The sequence below is a fragment of the Lampetra planeri genome, chromosome 40, assembly GCF_965212315.1.
Source record: "Lampetra planeri chromosome 40, kcLamPlan1.2.h2, whole genome shotgun sequence".
NCBI classification, from domain to species: domain Eukaryota; kingdom Metazoa; phylum Chordata; class Hyperoartia; order Petromyzontiformes; family Petromyzontidae; genus Lampetra; species Lampetra planeri.
In genome coordinates, this window is record NC_136146.1 from 7229348 (window position 1) to 7246969 (window position 17622).

The 17622-nt window shown below is 51.9% G+C and overlaps 1 protein-coding gene across 1 annotated transcript in view; it reads left to right on the plus strand.

Annotated features, from left to right (window-relative positions):
- The window catches only part of LOC144731812 (beta-1,4 N-acetylgalactosaminyltransferase 1-like), a 49175-nt gene that overhangs the window by 27249 nt on the left and 4304 nt on the right, over positions 1-17622 (plus strand). The window contains exons 3-10 of the mRNA XM_078613071.1: positions 2826-2963; positions 5904-6010; positions 7857-7894; positions 10329-10509; positions 11097-11183; positions 11886-12073; positions 14172-14312; positions 15638-15863. Coding sequence (XP_078469197.1) covers positions 2826-2963; positions 5904-6010; positions 7857-7894; positions 10329-10509; positions 11097-11183; positions 11886-12073; positions 14172-14312; positions 15638-15863 — 1106 coding nt within the window. The remainder of the gene's footprint in view (positions 1-2825; positions 2964-5903; positions 6011-7856; positions 7895-10328; positions 10510-11096; positions 11184-11885; positions 12074-14171; positions 14313-15637; positions 15864-17622) is intronic.

Genomic DNA, 17622 nt, shown 5'->3' on the forward strand with positions numbered 1-17622 from the left:
TAGCTCCGGTCTCTCTCTCTCGTGTCGGATCGTGGACTCTGCCGACTCCACCGACCGGAGAGAGAAGCACCTCTACGGCTACCACCGGCTTCTCCCCAGACTCCCTGTTCGATCCCTCTCTCTACCCCTGGTTCCCTCTTCACCCTTCTTACTCTACCCGTTCCCACAGTGACCCCGCTTACGTCACGGGGTATCCCTTAAGTACCCTAGGAGACGTGACGTCATGTGCGCTGTCCAACGCGCGTGACCCCACGTCCCGTGACGTCATCGCACTGGACAGCGCACACGACGCCACTACTCTCCTCTACTCCTCTACATCACCCCCCCCCCCCCCGTGAAAAAAAAACAGCCGACCCGGCTGCAATCACCCTGCAAGCGGGGCCCCACACCGGACCGAAGACCGAACAATCAAGAGTACGTGTGCCTGAAGGTAAAACCGGCTGCTAGACAACTCAACCTTAGGGCAGCACGGCCCCTCAAGCAGAACAGCAACAACAACCACAACAACAACAAAACAAAACAAATAGAGCCCGAAGGCCTCATCCGCCGGATAGCGCCGAACGGGCGCCAGGGGCTGGGCCCGCTGAACGGCCACCAGGGCCATCACCGGAGCCGCATCCCCCTCGAGTGGGTATGCGCTGCTGGCCCGCTCCCCCGTGCGGCGTCTGCCACCCGTGCAGGTGGCCCGTCAGCGGGCAACAGGCCCACCGCCGTGGCCTCCGGTGACCGGGGGGTCTCTGTCGGCCTCACTCGGGAGGGGCCTGGGGGCACACACACAGGTCGGACGTCACCTCCGTCAACGAGACCCGGCCGGTCAGGCACGCCGGATACATCATCAGCCGGCCGCTCCGGAAATGGAGGTGGATCCCCCAGGGTAGATGGAATATAACGTTTGAGCCGGGACGGGTGCACTATCCACTGCCACGCATTGCGGCCGGCGGACCTCCACAACCTCCACGGGGCCCTGCCAAGGGCGATGCAATTTGGACCTGGGGACAATGCAGCCACGCTTTTTGACCCGCTACCCACGGGAGGCCAGCTGCCTGGTGTTTTTGGGCAGCCGCTCATTAGCCGCCTGCCGGCTTGCGGAATTCTCGGCAGCGGCCTGTCGCGCCTCGCGCAGCAAGTCAAGCGCGACCTTCAAAGGGGTCGGCGGTGTCGACCCCTTTGAAGGAGCCAACGTCCATCTGGACGTGCACCGGTGCTCCGGTTCCCTACCGTACATCAAATAAAAAGGCGAAAATCCCGTGGAGGCATGAGGGGCCAACCGATACGCCGCCAAGACCCCCGGGACGAACAGGTCCCAGTCTGACTGGGACGTGTTCACCTGGTGGCACAGCATGGACGTAAGGGTGCGGTTCAAGCGCTCTACCATCCCGTCTGACTGGGGGTGGTACGGGGAGGTGCAGATTTTCTTGGTGCCAAGGAAGTCACACACCTCCTTGAGCAACCTAGACGAGAAATTCCGCCCCTGGTCAGTAAACAATTGTTCCGGCGCGCCCTTGTCAAACACGTACCCCTGGACGAAGGCCTCGTTGATAGAAGAGGCCGACTGATCGACCAAAGGCCATGCAGGGAATGGCCCCAAAATGTCGAGCGCCACGAGCTCATTAACGCGAGAAACCCGGATGGACTGCAGCGGGGCCCGGTCCCGGACAACTGGGGCCTTCCTCCGCGCGCAGTCGTGGCAACCCTTCAAAACCAGTGCTACGTCACCCTCAACACCCGGCCAGTAATAGTCCTGCTTAAGGGTCAATAAGGTCTTGTGGTAGCCAAGGTGCATACGCTTCTCGTGAATGGCTCGGGTTAATTTACCACGCAGGCTAGTGAGCACAACAACACAATAGCATTCCAATTGGGCATCCCAACGCATGAGGAGTCCGTCATGCACGGCGATCGCCGGGGCAGCCGACGAAGCTGAGCTCCGGGCCTTACGCCCGACGCGGCGCCGTAGCTTCAGCAGAGAGGAATCCTCCATCTGCAAGCTGGACCATACCTCCCGGGGGAGTCCAAGGCCGAAATCCGCGGGCGCCGCCGCATCTGGAGGGGTGGCCGCCTCGGCCGACGCGACCAACTGGGCCGCGACGTCCCCTGGGGCCTTGCAACGGCTAGAGTCCAGGGCGCAAGCACACCCGCCGCCTGCCGGCAATCGGGATAAACCGTCCGCATTTCCATGCTGTGTCCCCTTCCTGTGGATTACATCAAAGGGGTAATCCTGGAGCACTTCGAGCCAGCGAGACAGCTGACCCGAGGGCTGACTAATCCTCAGCAAAAGAACAAAAAATGTATAACTTTTACCTTCTTCGAATTATTCACATTTGAACATCATAAAATTCATATTTTTTTGTTCAAAAGCTCTTTAATCCTAAATATCTCAAAAAACAATAACAGATAGAACAATGGTTCTCACTTTAATTAATTTTTTTGTTTAACGCTCTATCAAACAAACGGTTTCTGGATGACACGAGGCACAAACATGCTTATGGGGCACTTAAAATCGAGATTTGGGGACCTTAAAACGAAAAATCTCGGTTTTTCTGAGTTTTCCTGTTGTTCATGTACTAAAAGCTACCTATGTCCCAAATTTCAGCTTTCTACCTCGTTGGGAAGTACCCTACAGATGTTTGAGACACACATACAGATCAAGGTCTTGATTATTATTTGATTGAATCACGCGAAACTTTTTGCCTAAATTCTATGTGGCCCAACCCATAACAAATATGCCTCACAGCCCTAATCTTCAGATGCTTGAGATCTCCTGGGCTTGGCACTGCGACACCAAATGTCATCGTGACCCACCCGCGCGTGCCCGCGGCGTCCTGCAGGCTGCTGCTGTCCTCGCCCAGGAACTCGTGCGTGTGCGAGAGACGGAACGCGCTGCAGCTGCACACCGACTATCCGCCCGCGGAGCTCAAAGCCATCAGGCTGCGACGCCATCTCCAGTTCCAGGAGTTCCTGCAGAGGTCAGCCGTGGCCTGTGCTTCAGCAGCAACTGTCATCCTACTTGCTAAATTTCGATTTAAAGCTTTCGTGACTGCAGGGATTCATTTTCTTGGTTATTTCGGTAAAGTCACGTAGAAGGGAAATAATAAAATAATAACAATAAAACATAATTATTTTATTATGTTTTATTTTTATTATTTTTTTATTATATTTTTTTATTATTATTTCAGACGCTGTCTTACCGACAGACCTGTTCTTCGCCTGAGGACGGCTGCTTGCGTTGTGGCCGAAACGTCGTGAGAATTATTTTATTATGTTTTTATTATTATTTGTTATTATTTTATTATTATTTTATTATTATTTTATTATTTCCCTTCTACGTGACTTTACCGAATCAACCAAGAAGATGTATCCTACTTGCTGTTCTGTGTAGGGTTCCCATTCGGGTTAGGTAAGGGATGGGGGGCAGTGGGGTTCGGGTGGTGTGCTGAGGACTGGGAATCGAACTCGGATCACAACTGCAACACCCGCTCACGCATCCCACCCCCCACCCGAGGGTTGCCGCCTGTTCGGGTTTGGCCCAGTCAATACGGAAATTGGAATCTGTGTTCGGGAGACAGACATTGATTTGTACCGACACAGAGACACCAACAGAGACGCGGAGACACACACAGACACGGCCATTGAGGAACTCGTGGGGACGGGCAATTTATTGTTGTGGATTTCGGCAGCGCCACTCGACTGCCCACGAGGTCAGTATAATAAAAATATCTTAAAACCTCTCTCCGCCTCGGGGCTCCGCAAGCTAGTGGGTGCTTGAGCCAGCATCAAGCCTGGATAACGGAGGAGGGTCAGGGGAATGGGTGCTGATACTTTGGCCATAAAGAAAAAACACAGAAGAAATCCTATGCAATGACAAACATAGCAACAAAATACTGGCTCGGACGTAGCCCGGATCAACAAGGTCCGTGTCTCCAATTGCCCAACCGGGTAACTAGCACAACCGGCACAGCGAGCATAAGCCCAACTTGACAACATAATACATCACAGTAGGGACATGGAATGTTAGAATGTTCCGAGCAACAGGGCAGATAAGAGTTACTCATGAGAGAAATAGAAAGGTATGAACTTTTAGGACTATCAGAAATTAGATGGACGGGTGCAGGGGAGATAGGCGAAGGTGAATTAATTTGGTACGGAGAAGAAAATCAGCAGATTTGAGGAGTAGAATTCATATAAGTTCCAGAGCAAAAACAGCTTTATTAGGATACAAACCAGTCAACTCAAGAATAATTGTTGCAGAATTCAAGGGACAACCTTTCAATATTTTTTACAAAGAGGTGCCACGGAGAAGCAGTGGCTGCGTTTTGTAAAGACGACGAAGCTGCGCCCCTACGGTGTTAGGGGCCGTCCATAAATGACGTCACGTACCTGGGGGGCGGGGGGGGGGTCAGACATTTGTGACGATGTGTGACGAGGGGGGGGGGGGGGTGGGAAATGTGACGTCACATCAAAATGCGCAACTTTAAATAAATATAGACAACACGTTCTACTTAATTAAATAGACTTTTTAATAAATGTTTTCTCCTACAACATCAGAGTGCAGCGCCACATTAAATACGCACTACAATGACAATAGTTTAAAGCGATTTGAAGCATGTTTTATATTTTTGGAGGGGGGGGGGGGCAGTGCTTTGTGACGTCATATTTGACGGGGGGGTCTGACTTTGTGTGACACCGTGTGGCGACGGATGGGAGGGGGGTCAAACATCGTCCAAAATCGCGTGACGTAATTTATGGACGGCCCCTTACATGTTCGCGACCGTGACGACCACGTGATGAGGTAAGAGGAGCCAATATCGATGCTAGCCCACTGCGTGGGGGTGGAATGCCGCACCACCACCACCACGGGGAGGGAGTCCACACAATCGCAGTAATTTGCGGCTTACCATACCTCGCCACTACGGTGCTGTGCCCCATTCATATTCCATTCAGAAGAAGAGTTGTTTGACAGTTTCCCAACCCTCGGCTTGAATGGAGTCATCCAGACGTACTCGGACAGACACACATTGTGTCACACACGCTAAGCCGTGGTATGAGTATACACTGTATTATTTGAAGGTGCTATTCATCCTAAACAAATATGTATGCACATTTCAAAGCTTACTCACCTCGGCACACTTTTCACAGAATACATTCCATCAACAAACCGTAAGATAGGAACCATTTATAGTTTAACAATCCTTACTCTTCAATTAAGACGTAATTCCTGAATGTATGCGCAATCTCCCTGTAAACGCGATTTTATGCACTTTCCGATGCACTTCTGCGGCCGTCTGGAACGCTCTTTTTTCCGATATTAGGAAGCCACTGGAGTTATGCACTTTTAAATCTAGATTTGAAAACTAATTTCTTTAGAACTGCGTTTTGTTTTTAGTTTGTTCTCCGCACATCCGATTAGCACGGTTGGATACGTATTGTTGCAATAGAAGTTCAACAATAAGCAGTGTGGGTAGCCTCCACTGAGCAGCACCAAATGACGCCTTTGGTGCTGGCCACACATACCAATGCACAAGCCTCCTGAAAGGAGTCTATGCACTCAGTCTGGCTTCCCTGCCTAGATACTCATCCTCTTCTTCTGCCACACAGCTAAGGTTCGGGGTAAAAAGCTAAACTTGAATAGTGATGATGATATGTCCCACCTTGAGCACAGGGTCTCTGCAAACAGGGGGTTACTGTCTTCTTCTTGGTTCTTTCGGTAAAGTCACGTAGAAGGGAAATACTAAAATAATACAAATAAAACATAATAAAATACAATTCTCACGACGTTTCGGCCACAACGCAATGCTTCACAGCGGCGGCGAAAGTGGTTCCAAGCACCGTACTGCGATTGCCGGTGAAGTATTTGTAGGTTGGATGGTGGAGACTCAGAGGGTGGTCTCTCGTTGTGCGTGTGTCAGACGAGAGTCCCAGCTGAGCCAGGTGCTGGTGGCGGAGCCCAACTCGCCCCTCGCCTACCCCACTCGGGGCGTGGAGGTGCGGCCTCAGCAAAGCATCCTCATCCCCGGTACGAAGAGAGGACCCCGCGCTCCTCCTGGCCTACAGCTAGCGGTCGCAAGGAAGCCACCATTGTCATCACCCTGCCGTCATCATCACTACCACCAGCCCCACCTTCATCACCACCACCTTCATCATCACTACTACCACCATCATCGTCATCATCACCACCACCTTCATCGTCACCACCACCTTCATCAAAACCATCACCATTTCCATCATCACCATTCTCATTACCCTGCCATCGTCATTATCACCACCACCGTCATCATCGTCATCGTCTTCAACAGCACCATCGTCATGGTGATGCCAGTGTATTGTCTTTGAACCTGAGTTGGCCATGACATACATGCATGCCCATGGCAAGTGGCATCTGAACTAAGTCCGGGCAACTTTTATGTTGGCTTAGTATGAAATATATTTCGCGCTTCAATGCATCAATCGTCAGCAGCAGCGTCATCAGCAACTTGAAACTTACCCACGAACTACAACAATTGGGATCAGACGCAGTAGCGTATACCTTCTGGCAGACAGTACCCGTCTGCGATAGACAGCGCCTGTGTCACAGTCCTGCACCCTGAGCCCTGAGCCTTGTGACAACGCGCCGCACTGCAAACGCAGCAGCATCGCTTGGAACCGCACGGATGCAGTCAGCGATACGATCAGTGTGTTCCGAGTGCACTGTTTTCCGAAGAAAAATCTCTCGATGAATTGTCAGATTACGCTGTGGAGACAACGCGGCACTTGTGTTTATGAAATACTCAGTGGGTTGTTTGTTTCGGGTAAGGCCCATGGACCTATGTAGAAGCTCTTTTTCTTGGTTCTTTCGGTAAAGTCACGTAGAAGTGAAATAATAAAATAATAAAAATAAAACATAATAAAATAATTCTCACGACGTTTCGGCCACAACGCAAGCAGCCGTCCTCAGGTCAAGAACAGGTTTTCCCGACAGACCTAAACGTCGTGAGAATTATTTTATTATATTTAATTTTTATTATTTTATTATTTCCCTTCTACGTGACTTTACCGAAAGAACCAAGAAGATGAATCCCTGCAGTCACGAAAGCTTTAGATCGAAATTTAGAAGCTCTTTCTCGACGGCAACCCAGCCAACGTCACCCCAGGTAGCCTTCAAACAAGACCCCCTGGCATCCGTGCAGTGTGCGACGTGACAACGACATCGCAGCGGTGTCATCAAAGAGCGCGCACGACTGTGCACACCCTTACTGGGCACATGCACGTGTCGCACTGACAGTATACTCTGGAAAACCATGCAGATCTGTACATGTGCTACAGCCCTTTAGTCAATACACTGCTGGATGAGGGTTTCCCAAGGCCATGGTGGGTCACGGGGGTTATTTGACCATACTTCACCACGCTGGTCGAACTGGATTGGTGTAAACGGGGAAAGGACGTGGTCCTGGACGGTGAGGTCGGGGCGGCACTGCCGTCAGAGGGACGTGAGGAGGCAGCGGCAGCAGCAGCAGTAGCAGCAGCAGTAGCAGCAGCAGTAGCAGCAGCAGCAGTAGCAGCAGCAGCAGTAGTAGCAGCAGCAGCAGTAGCAGCAGCAGTAGCAGCAGTAGCAGTAGCAGCAGCAGTAGCAGCAGCAGCAGCAGTAGCAGCAGCAGCAGTAGCAGCAGTAGCAGCAGCAGCAGCAGTAGCAGCAGCAGCAGTAGCAGCAGCAGTAGCAGCAGTAGCAGCAGTAGCAGCAGCAGTAGCAGCAGCAGTAGCAGCAGCAGCAGCAGTAGCAGCAGTAGCAGCAGCAGTAGCAGCAGTAGCAGCAGCAGTAGCAGCAGCAGTAGCAGCAGCAGCGCCCTCCTGCCCTGACCCCGCTCACGTGATTCTCTCGCTCGCAGGCCTGGGGCTGTACACCGTCTCCAGAGACAAGTACGAGGTGAGTCGTCCACGTCTCCCCTCTCTGGAGTTTGCGATGCTTTGGTGATCCCTGCCCAAACTGAAAAAGGGGAGATTAATTAATGGCCCTCATGGTGGAGGTCGTTGGGCAGTGTGACAGGTTGGTGGAGGTAGTGGGGCAGGGTGAGTGGCAGGTTGGTGGAGGTCGTTGGGCAGGGTGAGTGACAGGTTGGTGGACGTCGTGGGGCAGGGTGAGTAGCAGGTTGGTGGGGGTAGTGGGGCAGGGTGAGTGACAGGTTGGTGGAGGTCGTGGGGCAGGGTGAGTGACAGGTTGGTGGAGGTAGTGGGGCGGGGTGAGTGGCAGGTTGGTGGAGGTAGTGGGGCAGGGTGAGTGACAGGTTGGTGAAGGTCGTGGGGCAGGGTGAGTGACAGGTGGAGGTAGTGGGGCAGGGTGAGTGGCAGGTTGGTGGAGATTGTGGGGCAGGGTGAGTGACAGGTTGGTGGAGGTCATGGGGCAAGGTGAGTGACAGGTTGGTGGAGGTAGTGGGGCAGGGTGAGTGGCAGGTTGGTGGAGGTAGTGGGCAGGGTGTGTGGCAGGTTGGTGGAGGTAGTGGGGCAGGGTGAGTGGCAGGTTGGTGGAGGTAGTGGGCAGGGTGAGTGGAAGGTTGGTGGAGGTCGTGGGGCAGGGTGAGTGGCAGGTTGGTGGAGGTAGTGGGCAGGGTGAGTGGAAGGTTGGTGGAGATTGTGGGGCAGGGTGACAGGTTGGTGGAGGTCATGGGGCAAGGTGAGTGACAGGTTGGTGGAGGTAGTGGGGCAGGGTGAGTGGCAGGTTGGTGGAGGTAGTGGGCAGGGTGTGTGGCAGGTTGGTGGAGGTAGTGGGGCAGGGTGAGTGGCAGGTTGGTGGAGGTAGTGGGCAGGGTGAGTGGAAGGTTGGTGAAGGTCGTGGGGCAGGGTGAGTGACAGGTTGGTGGAGGTAGTGGGGCAGGGTGAGTGGCAGGTTGGTGGAGGTCGTGGGCAGGGTGAGTGACAGGTTGGTGGAGGTCGTGGGGCAGGGTGAGTGACAGGTTGGTGGAGGTAGTGGGGCAGGGTGAGTGACAGATTGGTGGAGGTAGTGGGGCAGGGTGAGTGACAGGTTGGTGGAGGTCGTGGGGCAGGGTGAGTGACAGGTTGGTGGAGGTAGTGGGGCAGGGTGAGTGGCAGGTTGGTGGGGGTCGTGGGGCAGGGTGAGTGACAGTTTGGTGGAGGTAGTGGGGCAGGGTGAGTGACAGGTTGGTGGAGGTAGTAGGGCAGGGTGAGTGGCAGGTTGGTGGAGGTAGTAGGGCAGGGTGAGTGACAGGTTGGTGGAGGTAGTGGGGCAGGGTGAGTGGCAGGTTGGTGGAGGTAGTAGGGCAGGGTGAGTGACAGGTTGGTGGGGGTCGTGGGGCAGGGTGAGTGACAGGTTGGTGGAGGTAGTGGAGCAGGGTGAGTGACAGGTTGGTGGAGGTAGTGGGGCAGGGTGAGTGACAGTTTGGTGGAGGTAGTGGGGCAGGGTGAGTGGCAGGTTGGTGGAGGTAGTGGGGCAGGGTGAGTGACAGGTTGGTGGGGGTCGTGGGGCAGGGTGAGTGACAGGTTGGTGGAGGTAGTGGGGCAGGGTGAGTGACAGGTTGGTGGGGGTCGTGGGGCAGGGTGAGTGACAGGTTGGTGGAGGTAGTGGGGCAGGGTGAGTGACAGATTGGTGGAGGTAGTGGGGCAGGGTGAGTGACAGGTTGGTGGAGGTCGTGGGGCAGGGTGAGTGACAGGTTGGTGGAGGTAGTGGGGCAGGGTGAGTGGCAGGTTGGTGGGGGTCGTGGGGCAGGGTGAGTGACAGTTTGGTGGAGGTAGTGGGGCAGGGTGAGTGACAGGTTGGTGGAGGTAGTAGGGCAGGGTGAGTGGCAGGTTGGTGGAGGTAGTAGGGCAGGGTGAGTGACAGGTTGGTGGAGGTAGTGGGGCAGGGTGAGTGGCAGGTTGGTGGAGGTAGTAGGGCAGGGTGAGTGACAGGTTGGTGGGGGTCGTGGGGCAGGGTGAGTGACAGGTTGGTGGAGGTAGTGGAGCAGGGTGAGTGACAGGTTGGTGGAGGTAGTGGGGCAGGGTGAGTGACAGTTTGGTGGAGGTAGTGGGGCAGGGTGAGTGGCAGGTTGGTGGAGGTAGTAGGGCAGGGTGAGTGACAGGTTGGTGGGGGTCGTGGGGCAGGGTGAGTGACAGGTTGGTGGAGGTAGTGGGGCAGGGTGAGTGACAGGTTGGTGGAGGTAGTGGGGCAGGGTGAGTGACAGTTTGGTGGAGGTAATGGGGCAGGGTGAGTGGCAGGTTGGTGGAGGTCTTGGGGCAGGGTGAGTGACAGGTTCGCGGAGGTCGTGGGGCAGGGTACGGAAGGCAATTTTACCTTCAGATGATAAACATTTTTGAGGATCACCACTGCGCCGTGCCGCCCCCGTGACTCCCGTGACTCCCGTGCCCAGGTGACGCTTTGGGCCCAGCGCGGCGTGTTCGACACGGTGTCCGAGGTGGATGGGGTGGTGGTGCAGGGACTGCAGACGGAGCGCCTCTCGCTCAGCAGCCGTCACCTGCCCAGCCTCAATGTGCAGCTGCGAGCGGTCACCTACACCAACACGGCATACTTGCCCGGCACGGCCGAGACGGGTACGGCGTTAGTTTGCATCTCGCTCTCACTCTCGACGCGTGTCGCACCCCTAAACTTTCAACTGAACTCCTGAGGATGGTGTTACTCTCACGGTAAAACTGTACGTCACGTCGCACATGCAAGAATGGATCACCTCGGATTCGGGAGAATTGTATGCGACCATTATCGCGGATAGAACAAACGAGGGGGCAATACGGGACGACGGAAACCAAACAAAGGTCGTGGATTCTCCAATGAAACCGTGACCCTTAATTGTGTAACGGTGTCCAGCACGATCCCACGTGCAAACCCATGTCGCGTTCCCACGGCCACCGACAAGCTCACCGGCCTGCCGCTAGTCCTGGGCGATTTCAGAACGGCTCAAATCTTGTCACATCGCGTCGTCCAATATAACTATGAAGATTTGTAAAGTAGGGTTGAAGAGAGGCTCCCAGTGGATTAGGCCACGCTAAATAAGAGACAGGCACAGAGAGACAGACGCGGAGAGACAAACGCATCGACACGCTGTCACCCTCCTTTTTCTTCCACACTACCATTCCACTCTCTTTCCCTACTGCTGCCCCCCCCCCCCTTCCCACTCCCCTAGTGCTCATGAGGAGTGGGAGCCACAAAGCAGAGATCCCGATCCGCGTGGCGCACCCGGAGATTCCGCGCCTCTACGACGGCGGCGCGGGTGAGCGGAGGTGGAGTGTGAAGACTCTCAGCCATAGGCAGACCCAGGCACTGGCACCATCAGGGCCAGCCTTGGTGGACCAAGTTCGCCTTGTTGAACCGACAATCCTGAAGTTACGGTACTTCCCGAAGGGCATGTGGCTTATGGCGCATTGGGACCTACGGATGAAATGTGCCTTACAAATGTTAAATATTATTACATTAACCGGTCCTGGTACCTCCCATATGTTGACTCGGCCTAAAATGAGTATCTCGTGCAATGTGTTAACGTCGCCACTCAAGAAACAAAGGCAGCCGGGCGTGGTTCTGGCCACCTACCCCCTTGAGTGCCGTGCCGGCCTTCGTAGGTGCTCACTATTCGCTGAGTCTTGAGTCTTTGCATGTAAATGATTTTCGTCATAAATGTGGGGAGCAGCAGCGCAGCGGATCACGCACCGCTCTGCGAACTCGGCGACCTGACTCCTGGTGACAGCGAACGTCGTCCATGAACGATGTCGGAACACGTCCTGGGCCTCCCCGTAGTTTGGCTCGGCCTTCAACGAGTACCTTGTGCGACTTGTGATTATCAGCGCCGAGGAGAAAAATGTGGCCGGGTGTGGTTCTGGCCAAACCAGCCGCTCGTGCGCCATTAATGGGTGCTCACCAACAACACTGGCCGCACTGAGGGGTCGTGACCTTTATTATTGTGACCGCGCGCGGCCAGATGGTGACATCGGCAAACTCGTCACGGTGGTGACCAAGACTTTCCTGCGCTACGACAAGCTGAGGGGACTCATCCGCAGCATCCGCCAATTCTACCCCAACGTCACCATCATCGTGGCGGACGACTCGGACAAGACCGAGATGGTGCAGGAGCCGCGCGTGGAGCAGTACATCATGCCCTTCGGAAAGGTGGGCAGTGGCTCTGAAATCCACGTGGAGACACAGGCTGAGAGCTTTCACCATTCGTAACTGACTTCATCTTATTATTTGGTTCTTTCGGTTAAGTCACGTCTAAAGATAAAATAATAAATTAAATTAAATAATAGAATACGACGTTTCGATTGCAACACAAGCAATCATCATCAGGTATAATGAAATAGCGACATACAATATAACCAGAAAACTATAGACAGGCATATTAGCAGACAGATATCACCAAGATACATAGCGAGAGCAACACATGTAACAGAGAGGGGTGATCGTCTCTGTGGGGTGGCCTTAAATTATATTGTATGTCGCTATTTCATTATACCTGATGATGATTGCTTGTGTTGCAATCGAAACGTCGTATTCTATTATTTAATTTAATTTATTATTTTATCTTTAGACGTGACTTAACCGAAAGAACCAAATAATAATTCCTGCAGTCACGAAAGTTCTAAAATTAAGATTGAACCACTTCTACGGGGAAGTTTTAAACTTATCTTTTTTCTCTCTCTCTCTGGCGACTTGTTTTCTCTGCCTGTGTCATCTTTAGAATGTTCACACTTAAATTCTAACTTAGCAATCTTTGAAATACGTAATCAACCAGGCTATGCGTTAATTGTGTGTTGACCGACCCTCTGTGTTGTCTTACATTACATTTCGATATTTTACTAGGTTATTTAATTTTAGTGTGTCTTTCTCCTGATTTTCAGGCTTGCTTGCCGTTTACTTGCAGCACCACGTCTGTTGACCACTCATTGATATGCTAATTTTGTCTCTAACCCCCTCCCTCTCTCTGCCTCCACCCCCCTCTGTCTATTTAAGGCCACCCCACAGAGACGATCACCCCTCTCTGTTACATGTGTTGCTCTCGCTATGTATCTTGGTGATATCTGTCTGCTAATATGCCTGTCTATAGTTTTCTGGTTATATTGTATGTCGCTATTTCATTATACCTGATGATGATTGCTTGTGTTGCAATCGAAACGTCGTATTCTATTATTTAATTTAATTTATTATTTTATCTTTAGACGTGACTTAACCGAAAGAACCAAATAATAATTCCTGCAGTCACGAAAGTTCTAAAATTAAGATTGACTTCATCTTCTTGGTTCTTTCGGCAAAGTCACGTAGAATGGAAATAATAAAATAATAAAAATAAAACATAATAAAATAATTTTCACGACGTTTCGGCCACAACGCAAGCAGCCGTCCTCAGGTGAAGAACAGGTCTGTCAGAAAGACAGCGTCTGAATGAACATTTTTATTATTTTATTATTTCCATTCTACCTGACTTTACCGAAAGAACCAAGAAGATGAATCCCTGCAGTCACGAAAGCTTTAAATCGAAATCGTAACTGACTGTCGCGACCTTGAAAATGCTTGCTTGCCTCGATAGATCGTGCTACTTTATGTATACAGGCACTTACCATGTTTGATCATCCTCGGTGCACTGCCGTCTTGTGACTAGTCACGTGACTAAATTATCGGAACGTATATGTTTACTCGGCCAATATTCATCATTGATTTTTGGGTTAGGCTAGGAAATGATCCTGTCCAATTGTGTTATGTAAACCTCCACCACCAAATGCAGCCACGCGCGCGCACGAGCGTTAAACACGCCAATTACAATTCCAGCTCATACACGGGGGAAGGTAACTAACAATGCTCACAACCGGATGTAGCAGCGACCAGGTACGCACGTCTCGTTAAAAACTGCATCAAAAATCATCAGGATATAAGATCCAGGTAGTCGAAATGAAAATCATGAACGAAGAGTGGCCGACGTTTTTGCGCAAGTGAATGACCAAATTAAAGCAACAAACGAAAGACTTGACTCAGTTGCATAAATCGTCATCGACCGGACTAAGACTAGGACTCAAATAAACACAATGCTGACTTAACACTGCCCTCTTGTACCCGATCAGTACGGCCAGAATGTTAGGTCTCGCGTGATCGTACAAAATTAACCCGCGGGCCATAGGCCCTCCCGACTTCAATGTGACGCTCTGCTGCCTGCAGCCCATCCAGAGGGCCTCACACAGCAGATGGCTTCGCGTGTTCCCCTGCTCGCTCCGCCCAGGGCTGGTTCGCCGGGAGGAACTTGGCGATCTCCCAGGTGACCACCAAGTACCTGCTGTGGGTGGACGATGACTTCCTGTTCACGGAGGGCACGAGCTTGGAGCGTATGGTGGAGGTGCTGGACAAGACGCTGTTCGACGTCGTGAGTTTTCCTCTCGTGCCGTGATTGCCACGCGCGAATAATCGTTATCTTAATAATTATCAGCGCAATCGAGTGGCGAGCGTGGTACTGCCGCTGAGCCACTACTCCACATTCGCAGTGTGACTCGGTGTGACGCTGTGCGACACGGTGTGACGCTGTGTGATACAATGTGATACTGTGCGACGCGGTGCGATGCTGTGCGACGCGGTGTGACACAGTGATGCTGTGTGACACAGTATGACGCTGTGCAACACGCTGTGGCATGGTGTGACACGGTGTGACGCTGTGTGACATGGTGTGATACTGTATGGCAAGGTGTGATGCTTGATCCTGTGTGAAACGGTATGATGCTGTGTGACACGGTGTGACACGGTGTGACATGGTGTGACGCGGTGTAACATGGTGTGACGCTGTGTGATGTGATGCTGCGTGACACAGTGTGACATTGTGTGACGCGGTGTGACGCCGTGGGACACGGTATGGCACTGTGTGACACTGTGCGACATGGTGTGACGCTGTGACATGGTATGACGCAGTGACACTGTGACATGGTGTGACGCTGTGCGACACGGTGTGAGGCTATTTGACGCCGTATGACACTGTGCAACACTGTGATGCAGCGTGACGCTGTCACGTGGTGTGACTGTGACGGTGTGACACTGTGACGCAGTGTGATGCTGTCACGTGGTGTGACAGTGTGATACTGTGACGCAGTGTGACGTGATGATGCGGTGTGTGACGCAGTGTGACGCTGTGCGCTGCCAGGGCCACCCCGAGCCCCACTGCCTAGGCTCGGTGAGGCCTGCTGCATTGAAGCCTCTTAATATCCTGTCTGGGTGCATAAAACACTTACAATTACTGAATAACTTTTGCGTTGACGTAAGCATGTTGACAGAAGTAAAATCAAGGAAAGTTGTGGAATTCTGGTTAATCAAATTAAGATGGCACTAAAGCCTTTTCCAGAAATACTTCAGCATGGCCAACTTGCTTTTGATTCTACTTGGTTAATATTTTACAGCACTGTCCGGGTGGGTACAGGGAGATCCAGCACCAGTTCAGATATCACTTGCCACTGATAACAAAATAGCAGCCGTGGCAAGGAACTGAACTCGGGGTGCGTGGGTAAACCACTGAATGAGTGCTCCAATACTAGACGTGGGGAGCGGTAGTGTAGCGGTCGATTGACGTTTCGGACCTTTGGGTCCCGTGCTCAGCATCTGGATATCTGTGAGAAAGAGCTTTCTGGCTCATCGGGATTCCTGCAGGATAAATAAAGATGATCATCATTCTGCACTCCGTGAAAGCAAAACTCTCTCCGGCGCCAGGTGGGTGGCAAAGTCGCCAACAACGCGTTCCAGCACAAGCTGAAGGTGGTGGCGGGCAGCCCCGAGGAGGGCGACTGCCTCTTCCGCCTCTCGGGCTCCTACCAGCAGCTGGACGGCTTCCCCAGCTGCGACATCGTGGACGTCGTGGTCAACTTCTTCATGGCGCGCACCACGAGCGTGCGCGCTGTGGGGTTCGACCCCCAGTTCAGCCGCGTGGGCCACACGGGTACCGGCCGCACCCGCGCCACGCGCGCCCACCGCACGATTACGGGGCCGTCCATAAATGACGTCACGCACCTATGGGGGGGGGGGGGGGGTCAGACATTTGTCACGATGTGTGAGAAACGTGACGTCACATCAAAATGCGCAAATTTAAATAAATATAGACAACACGTTCTACTTAATTAAATAGACTTTTTAATAAATGTTTTCTCCTACAACATCAGAGTCCAGCGCCACATTAAATACGCACTTTACAATGACAATAATTTAAAGCGATTGAAGCATGTTTTTTTTTGGGGGGGGGGGGCAGAGCTTTGTAACGTCATATTTGAGGGGGGGGGGGGTCTAACTTTTTGTGGCGCCGTGTGACGAAGGGGGGGATGTTAAAATCGTCCAAAATCGCGTGACGTCATTTATGGACGGCCCCTACCAGTTTCAACGCCGCTTTTTTTTAAGGAGTGTGCTTTGGAGTTATCACAGGCGACGATGCTATGCTTCCCCAGTCACTAATTAGTGGTGTAATATGTAATACTTGGTCCACGATACCAGCACGCAATGGCCTCCTGTTCTTCAATTAACGTTACGGGATATTTACCTCCATCCACTGTGGACGCGTGTTTATTGTTGGTGCACACCCCACAGTGTTAACCAGGGAGGCCTGCTGGTTTCTAACCGATAACCTTTACAAGAGGTGGATGTGTCGTGACGATGGGAGATGGGCACGGCACGGTATGGGGTAACACAGTAGAAGCAGGATATAGGGACACCTAAGGACAGTTCTGATATAAGCAACACGTGCTTACATGACATTTACAATCTGAGTACGACGTTTCGCCAGTAATTACAACTAGCTGCATCAGGCGACAGTCAATCTGAAACGTCGCACTCAGATTGTAAATGTCGTGGCTTGGCTCTCCAACACACACCGGTGTGCTGTACTGGTGACGAATTGGCCACGTTCTGTTTACGTGTCAAACCTTACTAGTTGGCTGTGTCGGGTGGTGGCGGGTTTTAACGACACATTTATATATGTACTCGCTCTAACCCCAAAAAAACCTCTTATACATTTGCCTTTGCTCCTGGGTTCGATTCCTGACTCAGACGCCTTTCTGAGTGGAGTTTGTATGTTCTCCCCATTCTGCACGGATTTCCTCCGTATTCTCAAGTTTTTCCTCCCAGAGCTAAAACAAGAAATACAAATTCAATGTAACTGGTCTTGGCCAAAACATCCCAATGCTGAAAAGTCACCTACAATATGAGACATCTCCTTTACCAGTGGCAAAATATAGTAATAGGTTTTTACCCTTTCAACTGGTACAAAACTGACACCTTTATACAAGGCATCATGTTTGCAATAACCATAACACAAGCAGTCAAAATGCAAACAAAAAGAAACAACTCTGATAATGATATGCACTGTCCTTGAAATTGATTGGTCCACACCCGAGACAGCTTTTCTTAGAGCCTAGTCTTAGAGCCTAGTCAATGGAGACTAGGCTCTAAGAAAAGCTGTCTCGGGTGTGGACCAATCAACTTCAAGGACAGTGCATATCATTATCATCATCAGAGTTGTTTCTTTTTGTTTGCATTTTGACTGCTTGTTTTGTGGTTATTGCTAACATGATGCCTTGTATAAAGGTGTCAGTTTTGTACCAGTTGAAAGGGTAAAAACCTATTACTATAAGTCACCTACAACTTATTGAATAGGGATCACACACAGCACCGTGCCAGCCTCAACTCAACACCGCGATTTCACAATTCCG